At 36.6% G+C, this 13,030-nt stretch overlaps 1 protein-coding gene across 1 annotated transcript; it reads left to right on the forward strand.

Moving 5' to 3' along the window:
* Positions 1–1,043: 1,043 nt before the first annotated feature.
* LOC149835904 (uncharacterized) lies at positions 1,044–12,750 on the forward strand. The gene is made up of 6 exons (XM_090010705.1): positions 1,044–1,220; positions 1,313–1,393; positions 1,516–1,597; positions 2,090–2,178; positions 12,081–12,192; positions 12,448–12,750. Exons 1-6 carry the CDS (start codon positions 1,185–1,187, stop codon positions 12,639–12,641), a joined length of 594 nt encoding a protein of 197 aa, XP_089866831.1. The 5' UTR covers positions 1,044–1,184; the 3' UTR covers positions 12,642–12,750.
* The last annotated feature ends 280 nt before the right edge of the window (positions 12,751–13,030 follow it).

Here is a 13,030-nt window from a genome sequence, read left to right on the forward strand (position 1 = left end):
GGGTTAACGGGTTGGTGGGTCAATACCTCAACACGAACACGACCCGTTTATTAAACGGGTCGGATGTGGCAAACACGAACATGACCCATTTATTAAACGGGTAACCCAACACAACACGGTTAACCCGTTTAATAAATGGGTCGACACGACATGATTATACATTTATTAAACGGGTCAACCCGATAACATAGACACGATAACCGACCCGAGTAACCCGAATAATCTATCTAACCCGAATAACATAATTAAAAACACAAAAAAAAATACATATTATACTTTTTTCTGCAAATCTCAATATGGAATTGTACTACCAACCTTAAGATAAAACTTAACATAAAGTCATAAACATAAAGACATCATCAACATAATTGTCTTACAAGTTACAACCATACTACAAACATATCCACCAAGTTGTCTTACAATCATCAAGATAAACATAAATAATTAAACGGGTTAACCCACCCGCCTAACCCGTTTATTAAATGGGTCAAACGGGTTGGTGGGTTGGCATACCCCTAACATGAACACGACCCGTTTAATAAACGGGTTAGGTGGGTCGACCCATTTACAACCCTAACCCGTTTAAGCCAAAGCCTAACCCGGCTAAGAAGCGGGTTGGCAGGTGGGGTCATGCCACCCTTAGTTTTGATGGCCCTAGGAGAAAGAACACTAAGCTGATTCTTCGAACAGGGCATCATAATTTTGTACAATCAACCGATTAGCATTGCCTCATAACTAAGCAAGGGAAGATCAAAGGATGGTGCTCTTCTCTTATTTTCTTGAGAAGATCGCATGAAGCTATTGCAAATATAAAATATTAAGAATTAAAATGATATACAAATATTACAAAGGAAAATATAAAGGATCAAACAATTTAAAAGTGAGTTTTACCCTGTAAATATCAAGTTAATTTTGTGCTATTTTATAAAAAAGCAACATTTTGGGATTGGATCGGTGTCCCAACTTATCGCGATTGCCATATTTTGAAAATATCAGCGATATATGCAAACCCCATTTTATATCACAACTGTTTGACCAGCTTTTGGTGTTCCTAATCCTGACTCTTTAGATGCTCGCACACAAAGCAAAGAAGAGAAAGGAGGTGTCGTAGCTCGCACACAGAAGTGACAGTGACGACAATTATCTAATCTCTTCAAGGAGATTTTAGCACCAGTGGATAGCGGATGGGCACCTCAGATTCCAAACTCTTGCCTTCCCACGTACTCTCTCTCTCTCTCCTTTTAACGAAGTGGGTACCATTTTTCCTTGATTAATTTCTATGTTCTTTGCAAAATCTTGTGTGCCCAAGTAGCCAGTTGACAAGATAACCACCGTCTCAGAGAGGATAGAAGCAGTTGATCCCCTATTAGAAAGGCTGAGATCTCTGAAAGTTGTGAGTTGTTCTCTTTTTTTCCTTACGAATTATTATCCTTCCTATTTTCTCTTTCTTTTGATGATAATTTGTTGGGATTAATTTTGTAAATTTTCTTTTGTTGGGTATCTTGTATTTGACAGGCCACCCCAATTCTCAAAACCCCACCAACCGAAAGTAGCCTAACTGACATTCTTGTAAGGAAGCCTTCTTCTTCCAATCCAGGTCTGCTTCTTTTCCAACATCTTTTTTTCCCCAAATTTTTGGATATCAAGTATTTTAGAATTATTTGTTGGAGGAACCGACAAGTCCATCAACCACTTCTGTTCTGTTCTGTTCTATCCAATTCCTGATTTTTTTCTCTGCGCTATTTGCTTGTGAGAAGTTGTACTGTGAATCCGGGGTGTTGTGAAAATTCTGTTGTCTGGTGTTCCTCTATCCAATTAGGTTGTTGTTACAGATGACCTTCATCATTGGGTATTATTTTTTCCTTCACATGCTTATGGTTAACTTTGACTTTTTAAGGTGATTTTGATCTCGTCTGTTTACTGTTGCATGACAATTGATGCATTCTTTAGTTCTTCGCCAATGATTTGTATGGTGATTGATATGTACATGGGATAAATTGATAAAATGGGATTAAGTTCAGGTGATAAACCTTTTTTAAAAGATGGATTACTGCAGTTCTGATGATTTTGTTTCTTTGGTTTTCTGCAGGTGCTTTGGATCCCAAAGTTTTGCTAGAGCTTGTTTCTGCTTATTGCAATTGGCAAGAAGATAAAGCTAAAAGAATTAGTGAGAAACAGGTGCTTTTCTATATATCTTTCAACCTGTGGAAATCATCATTCTTTGCGAAAACCCATGGCATAAGTCTTTAGATACCCTAGCATAACAATCGCATAAATGATGATGCCATTAGAAGAACAACAATTGCAACATTGGACACCAAATTGAAACTTTTGGATTTGTTTGTTACTTTATTTTAGATGTAAATATTTGCATGTCTCCCTCCACCAACATGATTATCATGGAAACAGGCAAAAAGGTAATTTAAAATTTTAAATGACCAGCTAACTGAGCACACACACACTTGCACATACACACACACGACTAAATTTCATAAGCATATTGCTTTTAGTTGTGGGGAAATCTCTTTTTCCTCCAATTTTTTTTGAACTCATTGATCTCGTCACTTTTTGTTTTTTCTCTTTCAAGGAGAAAAGGAAAAAAAAAGAAAAAGAAAGAGCAGTTGCATTTGTGATTTTTTATGTGATACATGGTTGGTGTGAAAGAGCATATCTGAACTTTTGAAGTAAGCTATTTCTCCTTATCCTGCTTTGGTTTTCTTCTTTTCTTTTAATTCTACTGGGTGTTGTAGATGGGAGAGAATTACTGAAGATCATTTTTTATTTCATTTATGTTATTTTCGTTGTAATTAGAGCTTGGTAGGTTGAAAGGTGTTATAAGATTCTTTCTATGCATTTTCCCTTCATTTTACACTTGTTTGGTGGTTTGGAGATTTCAGAATGCAAGGCATTTGAATTTGATGCCAACTTTTTAATCTAAAGATATCATAGTAGCTTTGCCATGTGGAGGAACTATGGTGGATCTTAAATGCAAAGGTACTGTAGAGTGTACTTTGTGTCATAAGATTACCAAGGTGCAACATTTATACATGAAGAACACCTTATTGTTCATAAAACAATTATGATGGCTGATCTGCAGTCCCCTAATGAAGTGAAAGTGAAACTAGGTTGAGGTGTATAAGACAAAAAGAAAGGGCAAAAAAGGAGAAAAAATTGAAGCTAAGGAAATGTGAAGATGTAAAAGTATTGCAACAGGTTCTAATGATGAAATCTCGATTAAGAAAGTCACATTTTCAAAGGAAACCGTCATGGTACTAAGATATGACAGTATAGTATGATTTTTTTTTTTCACAAGCACTTCAAAGAAATGGGGCATATGAGTTAACAAGTATCATAAAATAGCAAAAGAAATACTGTGGATGTCGTTGTGACACAAAGCAAACACTATGAGAAAATAGATAGGAAGAAGATTATGCAATTTATAATAGTCCAGTTCCATATAGCTAGTCAATTTGTTTGAGGATTGAGATGATATGGTAAATTGACCCTCGAATAAAAAGGTCAAGGGTTAAGAAAAACCCTTTTGAAGGAAAAACCACATATAGTTGGATCAATTTTTCGGAAGATAGGAGGAATACTAGCATTGAGATGGATGCTTCATCATACTTAATGGGTAGATGCATGGAAAAGGGTAAGACTTGTATTTGATAGAAATCGTAGATTCCTTGGTTCCTTCTCTCATACACAAGACTAGGCACAGGATGAAGGGAGAATACGTGAGAGCTGCAGAATCCTCAATAGGAGGCTGCAGTATTGGCTTCCCATTAAGTATATGTTGTTACAATTACTAGGGTACAAAAATACCCATTACACAACAAGAAAAATTTACAATATGCCATTAATGAACATGTGCTTAAATATGTAATTAAATAAACTTGAATTGGGTTTGGATAAGATCCAAACCCAGTCGTGAATGGTGACTTCTTTTCATCCTCCCTCAAGTTGTACATGGTTTTGAACCATGAACAACTTGCCTTTCAACATCCAATATTTGTTCTTGATAAGCCCTTAAGTAAACAAGTCAGCAACTTGATCAGCAGTCCGAACAAATTCTGGTTCAATTTCCTTTTCTTCGACTTTCTGTCTTATAAAATGTTGATCAATTTCAATATGCTTGGCACGACTGTAATTGATAGGATTGAATGACATGTTGATGGCACTTTGATTGTCACATAAGAGAATACATTTAGATATTGATTCTCCTACTTCTGTCAACAGATGTCTGATCCATGTTACTTCAGTTGTAGCAGCTGTCATTGATCTATATTCAGCTTCGGTGCTCGACCTGACAATAACCCTTTGTTTCCTACTGCTCCAAGAGACAAGATTTAGGCCAACGAAAACACAATATCCTGAGACTGACCTATGCTCATCTGGATCTCTTGCCTAGTCTGCATCTGTGTAAATCATGCATGTGACGTTCATTCATACTCTTTCTGTACAAAAGATCATCCCTAATAGTTCCCTTCAAATATTGAAGAATGTGTTTAAAAGCTTCCATATATCCAATGTGTGGTTCATGCATGAACTGAGATACCTGATTGACTGAATAGACAATATCATGGCGAGTAAAGGTGAGATATTGAAGCATCCCTACTATCCTGCGATATCCTGTAGGATTCTCATACTAATCTCCATCTTGGGAACTGAGTTTCTGATGAAGTACATTGGGCATGCTTAGAGGCTTGCAATCTTTCATACCTGCCTTGTTGAGAACATCAATAATATACTTATGTTGGGTAAGTGTCATGCTTTCAATAGTTCTGTCAACTTCTACTCCAAGAAAATATCGCAGTTGACCAAGGTCCTTTATCTTGAACCTGTGGTTCAGGAGTTCTTTGACCTGCTCAATATGTTCATTAGAGTTGCCTGTAATGATTATGTCATCTACGTATATCAATAACAAGGTGATTGTGTTTTTACATTTGAATATGAAAAGAGAATGATCAAGAAGAGGTCGACTAAAACCATATTTCTCTATTTCAAGAGAAAAACTGTCAAACCAAGATCGAGAGGCTTGCTTCAAACCATATATAGCTCTCTTTAATCTACACACATGTTCTTTGGAGTTCCCTTCCGCATACCCAGTGGGCTGCTCCATATACACTTCCTCCTTCAGAGTTTCATGTATGAATGCATTTTTTACATCCAGTTGACTGATAATCTACTGATGCTCAATAACCAATGATAATATGATTCGAATAGTGCCCATTTTCACAATCGGACTGAAGGTCTCATCATAGTCTTGTCCTTGCTCCTGGGTGAATCCCTTGGCTAGCCTTATATCGCTCAATAGTACCGTTCGGCTTATACTTTATTTTATACACCCACTTGGACCCAACTACATTTCGATCATGTGGTTTGGGAACAATCTTCCAAGTGCCACATTCATGAAGAGCCTCCATTTCTTCATTCATAGCTTTAATCCATCGCTTAAAATTTGTTGCTTGATAAAATGTTGTGGGCTGATCTTCCTTACCTAAAGAGGTTAAGAAGAGTTGGAAATCCATAGTGAAATTCTCATAACTTACCCATCTATCAATAGGATGTCGGGGTCGAGTGGATCTTCTGGGAACAGAGGATGAAGAATTCATCTCCTGATCAGAATTGAGGAGAGTCCCCTTCTCACGTCAAGAGTAAACAATGCCTTTATACCTTTCGTGAGGTAAGAGTGGATTTGAAATGACACTTTCCTGAGTCCTTTGTACAACATCAGACATGTTTCCCTCATCTCTTTGATTACATTCTGAAGGACAAACATCATCAATACTAAAAAAAAGATCAGAGTTCAACCAGGGGTGATAAACTTCAATTTCAGGAAGAGTGTTAACATTGTGGTCAAAATTCAATTCATCAAATACAACATTCCTAGATATTTTGATACACTTGCTCACGTGATCATAGCATCTGTACCCTTTATAATCATCAACATACCCCACAAATCTACAATTCAAGGCCTTATCATGAAACTTGTGTCGCATTGAACTGTCAACATGAACATAACATACACACCCGAATACTCGCAAATCATGATAATTTGGATGAACACCATGTAAAGAAAAGTAGGGTGATTTGTTTTCCAAGATATTCATGGGCAATCAGTTTATTATATGAACGGCTGAATGAAAAGCCTCTGCCCAGAAGATAACTGGAAGGTTACTATCATGCATCATGCTCATTGCACTCTCGATAATATGGCGATGCTTATGTTCAACAATTGAGGTGTATGAGGGAAAGACACCTGCCTACGTATTCCATTTGTCTGGAGAAAATTAATAAAGTCATTTGAGGAGAATTCACCCCCTCCATCATATTGAAAACAAAGGATATTATCAGAGAATTGATTTTGAACAAATGAATGAAAATTCTGAAATAACCTGAATGTTTCAGATTTACATTTCATAAAGAAGATCCATGTATACTGAGAATAGCTATAAACAAAAATGAGATAATATCGGATGCTGGACATGGAGGGAACTAGAGTTGGACCCCAAACATCAGAACAAATGATTTCAAATGGTCTTGAAGCTCTTTTATTAATAGAATAAAATGGAAGAACATGACTCTTACATTGAAGACAACTAGAACATTTTTTATCATTGACATTTAAACTAAGACTTGACTTGGGAATAAGACTGCTTGAAACAAGCTTTTCAATAAAACGACTACTATAATGACCTAGACGACCATGCTAAAGATTCGGCTTATTATACTTAGAAAGACAAAACATTCTCAGGAGGGACTGAAGAAGATGATGATGTGAGCTTCAAGGTGGAAGGATTATCTTGAAACACATATATATTTCATTGTCGTTTTCCTTCAGCGAACGTTTCCTTCGTGTGAAGGTCTTTGACATGAACAGAAAAAGGAGTAAACTCAACTAAAGCATTGATGTCATCTACAAGCTTAGAGACATAAACAATATTTTTCTTGATATTCAGAGCATAAATGACATTTGAAAGAGCAAGAGAAGAAGTAGACATAGGAATGACAGAGTTTCCAATGTGAGAAATACGATGGTGAGACCCATTTCCAGCGACTATACTATTTCTACCAGCATAAGGAACAAGAGTTAGGAGTTTACCTGTATCACCAGTGACATGAGTGGCTGCACCAGAATTGACATACCAAGTGGACTGATCATTTTGTTTTAAATTCAATTAAGCTGGAGCATATAGTAATAACTCCTTGACTTCACCACTGTTCTTCAATTTATCTGACTCCTTTCTTGTCTCTAGTTGTTTGCCTCTATTTTGAGGATTAAACCAACAATTAACTTTGATATGCCCCCTTTTATTGCATAGAAAACAGGTGGATATTGATCTTTGCCTCTGCCCATTGGAAGGAATATTGGGTGTAGGTAATATTCCACGACTTCCTTGTCCATTTCTTTTTTGACCCCCTCTTTCCCGAAAATCATACCTACCATGTCCTCGTCCATAGGAAACTCCTGTGGCAAGAACATTGTGTGCTCCAACTTGAGCATGAGTATCTTCATAAAATCCCTTCAAGGTCATCTCATATTGTAAAAGCTTGGCACAAAGATCTTCAAATGTAGGTAAATCTGACAAGCACAATAAAGAAGTAACCATCATATGATAATCCGATCCCAGCTCACTCAAAGTTTGTTGCACCATATCTTTGTCACTAACTGCGCATCCCACGATGTCCAACTGATCTGTAATGGTCTTCATTTTGTTCAAGTACTCCATGATAGTTATGGAGTCCTTCCTCAGCATTTGAAAATCTTTCTTTAAAAATAATTCTCTAGCCTGAGAAACTTGAGAATATGTTTGAACCAATCAGTGCCATAATTGCATTGCGGAGCAGTCATCTGGAATTGCCACAAGCACTTTCTGTAACAATGTAGAAGTGATATAGGCAACCAACGTCTGATCTCGCTTTATCCAGGATACGTACTCTGGATTTCTAACATAGGTAATAGAAAGATCTCCCTCACCATTATTTTCTTCTTGTGGTATGAACTCTAGAGGAACAGGAACAGAGCTATCCAGATGTCCAGAAAGGTCATGACTTCTTATGAATGATATGATTTGTCGCTTCCAAGTTAGAAAATTGGAATTGTTCAATTTCTCAGACACGAGTTGACTAAGAAAGTTTGAGGAAAGACCAGACTCAGAGTGAGGAAATGAGTCCATATTCTATCGAAACCAAGAATAGGAAGGAATAAGAAATTCAGAACCAAAAGTAGGAAGGAATAAGAAATTCAGAACAGAAACTTAATATCAGAGAATTCTGCTACCACCGTCCCCTTTTTTTTCTTTTTTTTTAAATGATTGGTATGGTAAACCCTAGGCAGAAAACCAGAACTACGCAGTGAAAATTTGTTCTGAATTAAAATTCAGTCAAAGGGGCACGTTACTTTGAAAATAACGTATTTTCTTTCAGAATATGAGAGAATATAGACAAGCAGTGCAAAACAGAGAAGAATATAGAGAATGAATCCAAATATGATATTAGTTAATCAAGACAGATCTGGGATCATTTCCAGATCTGAATTTGATGTGTCATCAACGTGTAAAAGGGCATGACGTGATCCTATTTAAGCTTTGAAATCACGCAAAGATCAAATGATTCAAATCCGATCTTGCATGATTATTTAAGCTGTTAATATATAAGGTCACGTGCAATAATATGACAATACAAAAATATGAACAGAGAATCAACAAACAAAGAATCCAAGTTTTGGAAGAAAAATACGTTGGATTTTGTAAGAAGGAGGAACACGATTTGATTTGAAGACAAGAAGAATAAAGGAGGAAATCAGTAGGAGCAATAAGAAAAAGGGTAAGAAGAAAGAAGAAGATCTAGGAGACGAAGAAGCCTTACCGGATGTTCATAAGAAGATCACGATCCTTAAGGTTGGACCTGGTGCTCTGATACCATGATAGAAATCATGGATTCCTTGGTTCCTTCTCTCATACACAAGACTAGGCACATGATGAAGGGAGAATACGTGAGAGCTGCAGAATCCTCAACAGGAGGCTGCGGTATTGGCTTCCCATTAAGTATATGTTGTTACACTTACTAGGGTACGAAAATACCCATTACACAACAAGAGAAATTTACAATATGCCATTAATGAACATGTGCTTAAATATGTAATTAAATAAACTTGAATTGAGTTTGGATAAGATCCAAACCCAGTCGTGAATGGTGACTTCTTTTCAGTATTAACTTATTTGTCAACTATCTTAAAGGTCTCATTTTCTCAGAGATGATAATTGATCAATTCAGTTGCTATTTAAATATTGCAAATCCATTGTTCTTTGTCAGTTAATTGGACATTTTTTTTTATGCAAATTACAATTGAAATTTCATCATGTATTGGCTGCAAATAAATTGATGGAGAAGATGGCACACCTGTTTTGGACTTATTATGTAGATCTCATGAGGTTGTTGTGATAAGTATAACAATGAAAGGGGTGAGAAAGCTGAGGGAATTTACTATACTTACAAACATATTTTCCAACTAGATCGAGTGCATCATTGATTTTCTTTTTAATTACTTCATTTTGCTAAATCATAAGTAATTTTAACCCACTATTGACCTAGTAAATTTACCTTGACTTTAAGCACCCTAGTTTCCATCTTTATTTTAATATTTTCCCTATAATTTTTATTGATCAACTGATGGTTAATTTAACAAATTTTAAAGGTCATTGAGGTATCTAATATGTAAGACTTTATCTAGAGTCGCAATAAACCCACCAATCATAATTCAAACATATTTTTACTTTAGGTGTTTATATTTGTAGTATTTGTTTGATTAAATTTACCCACCATTTTGGCTATTTGGAAAATGTGGGTAACTCTAATTTTTTCTTTCCTGTACGTTTATCAATCCCACTTCTTTTGTATAGAATTATTTTTATTTTTTTATTCATGACATATCATCTTCAATAAAGGTGTCTTGCCATTTGTTAGTTTTCAAAGGCATTTTCAGATGATGTAGCCAATACTCACCCACCATCTAGTAGATCCTTCTTTATAAAGATGCCAATTCAATCTAAATGGTACCAAAACTTGGTTTTTATTCTGTATATTTGCATAACTTGGTTGAGGAAGCTTTATAACCACCTCATTCTAATCGTAACTCCTTGTTTTTAACTTAGTTATGCAGCTACTGATTATGACTTTTAAGGATATGTAGGAAAGACAACAGTCCGTATGGTAGGGATCCTATCCCGAGTCTACCAATGTTGTAAAAATTGTATTGGAACCTGTGTCGAGTGGTCTAGGGATACAGGTGTATCTTACTGTATCGTAAGATACAAGAAAAAGACATTTGGATTTATAACCCGAAGATACTGCACCCGGCACGAAGAACTGGTCGCGTTATCTCAGCCTGCCATACCTACGGTCATCATGCTGGCGGCGTAAAACTTTGAGGCTATGGCCCCCACCCCCGGGGCCTATGCTGGGCGTCGGCTTGTGCAAAGAGGAGACACCCATGGGAATCGAACCTTGACCACCCGTCTAGTGGCCAAGGCCCCACCCCACTACGCCAAAAATTTAAAAATCACAAAATCCAGAAAAAAAATCTAGAAATTGAATAAAAAATCTTAGAATACAAGAAAAAAAAATGTAAGCATTAGGATAAGCATCAAGTGATCAACTAAACAATAAACATAGTCTATAGATATGCAATTAACATCATGTAAAGTTCAATAGTTCACTACATAAATCAATATCATAGATATCATGACTTTCATTACATAAAAGTTTTGAGACAAAAGTCAAAAGACTCAAAGCAACAAGACTCATCACTCGTCTTCATCATCCAGCATTCCGCATTCGATAGTGGAGATATCTTGTTGTGGCTCATCACTCCTCATCTGATTCATCATTTGTATTTTGTTTAACAGTGCATGAAGGCCCTGTTCATGTGTCAATGCTTGTAATGCTTCTTCCCTTCTTCTGAATATTTCATCCAGATTTGCTTGCATCTCAGCTCGTGCATCATCTGGAGCCTTAGGACATGGTTGCACTGGTGAACCAAGAATCTGAGTGATGTGCTGCTTTATGCGATGCAAGCCCCCCACAAATCAATGAACCATAGAATATGCAAGTTAGAACCTGATACCTCTACCAACCATTAAGAACTTCACAATATCGCCCTCTATCATCTATGAGTTTGATAGTATTTGGATCGTTCTCTATGTTCACAACCCTTATTTTTTATTTGAAAATGTTTGCAACCTCTACATTCATGACCAAAGAATATATTGCCCTTCGGTGGCTGCATGATCTCATGTGTTAAGAGTGTTATTTGACTCTTGAATAGAGTCAGTGGTGGTTAGTGGAGACTTGTTGAAGGAGTCTATTAAGTTTTCTTATGGACATCCACAGGTTAGAAGAGAGGTCTATAATGTTGTGTATTTGAATGATACAATCTGCAACTAATCAATGGATCATCATATTAAAGTTTTTGTCAATCACTAGTTGTTAGGCAACAGCTTGATGGCACAAGTTCTTGGCTTTTTTCATATACTCAATTTGTAGATTCAGTCTCCATTTTAATATAGCATAATTTGACAGGCATCGGGCAAAGATTGTGATGTGTGAGCATCCTTAAACGTTTGTTAAACCTCAATAAAGCCGAAGACATTCCAATAAGTTGGCTAATAATGGTCTCAATAGGTGACAGTATTATCTAGGTCAGTAGAAGCTGATCTTGACCATATACAGTGAATAGGCTGGATGTGATAGGGTTGCTACCACCTGCATTGAAAGGAACTGAGGTGGATGAATTGTCGTCCTTCTTGCATACTTTTGCAGGTCATAGCTCTTGATAAGGGCATAAATTGAGTGGCACGAAGCAAATAATTGCTCCCAGCTGTTAGATAACTTTATATCTTTCTAATTTTGTCTTTACAAGAATGAAAACGCTTGTTATATTTGGCTACCTTTTATTGGAGGCTTGCTCTGTTTGCCATTTTGGGAGGTTCATTAATTTTACTTCTCAAAATGCTTTTCTCTTACAGCTTCGAGATAAACATTTGTCTGTTCTGTTTCTCAAATGCTTTTGATCATGGCAGGAAGAGTTGGAAAACAAAATTGAAATTGCAGATGCATTGGCTATCAAACTCCTGCAGCGATTCAATTATTCATTATCAGCTATGAGGACAACCACGCATCACTTATCAAATGGTACATGCCCTTACATCAAGCATCTGTTTGATCATGTTTAAAAATAGCGGGCTCGGCATGACCATGGGACTCATGACGGGTTGAGTATTCTGGTGCTTGAAACTGAATAGACTAAGTTTATCAAGTCCACCTTTTTATGCATGACCCTGCCAGTTTAGTCCTGGGTCATGGTCAATCCCGTCTTTTTGATTGATGTGTATTTTGGTGCCATTTTTGTTTTTATATTTATTAAATTGAGCCAAAATTGTCCTGTAGTTCATCAATTGCAGGTAGGTGTTGGTGAGCTGAAAGGAAGGCTAACTGAGGTGATAAGCAACTGTGATGCTTTATGTAAGCGTATCAGTGTAGAAGGGCCAGAGTCACTGAGATCAACAGCGAAGCCTTTTTCTGCTGGTAAAAATCAGATTGTTCACAATGCTTTTTCGGATACAGTTCCGAAAGGTTCATAGACTGAGCTTGCACCTGCTGGCTCACTTCGTATGTATGCTACATTCGCTGTTCCTTATATACCAAGTATGTCACTGAGGTGCTTATCATTCTTATATCAATTACTGCAAAGCATCTTGTTCCTTTTTCTTACTATCTAGTCATCTTGTTTAACTTCTTAAATATTGTTCTCCAATTTTTTTCTTTATGAAAAGTTTGTGATTGCAGATTTTCCAAGATCCTTCTCATTTTTCTTCTGGTTTAGGAAAATGAAACCATAATTTTAAGAACTAAATGGATATGACTCTTCAGTCTAGGTGGTAACAAAAAGAATCAACCATGTCCAAGAACCAAAATGGTTGGTTATAACCTTAGTGTGCAGAGTTGCTTGATAATATTTGTCTCTGTATCA

The sequence above is a fragment of the Nuphar pumila genome, chromosome 6 (assembly GCF_984573655.1).
Source record: "Nuphar pumila chromosome 6, dmNupPumi1.hap1.1, whole genome shotgun sequence".
Classification (NCBI taxonomy): domain Eukaryota; kingdom Viridiplantae; phylum Streptophyta; class Magnoliopsida; order Nymphaeales; family Nymphaeaceae; genus Nuphar; species Nuphar pumila.

Excerpts from the sequence above, each read along its gene's own strand:
- LOC149835904 (XM_090010705.1), top strand. The coding sequence starts at position 1,185 with ATGGGCACCTCAGATTCCAAACTCTTGCCTTCCCAC. Across the intron at positions 1,598-2,089 it reads GCCTTCTTCTTCCAATCCAG|GTGCTTTGGATCCCAAAGTT; the intron begins GTCTGCTTCTTT and ends GGTTTTCTGCAG. Across the intron at positions 12,193-12,447 it reads CACGCATCACTTATCAAATG|TTCATCAATTGCAGGTAGGT; the intron begins GTACATGCCCTT and ends ATTGTCCTGTAG.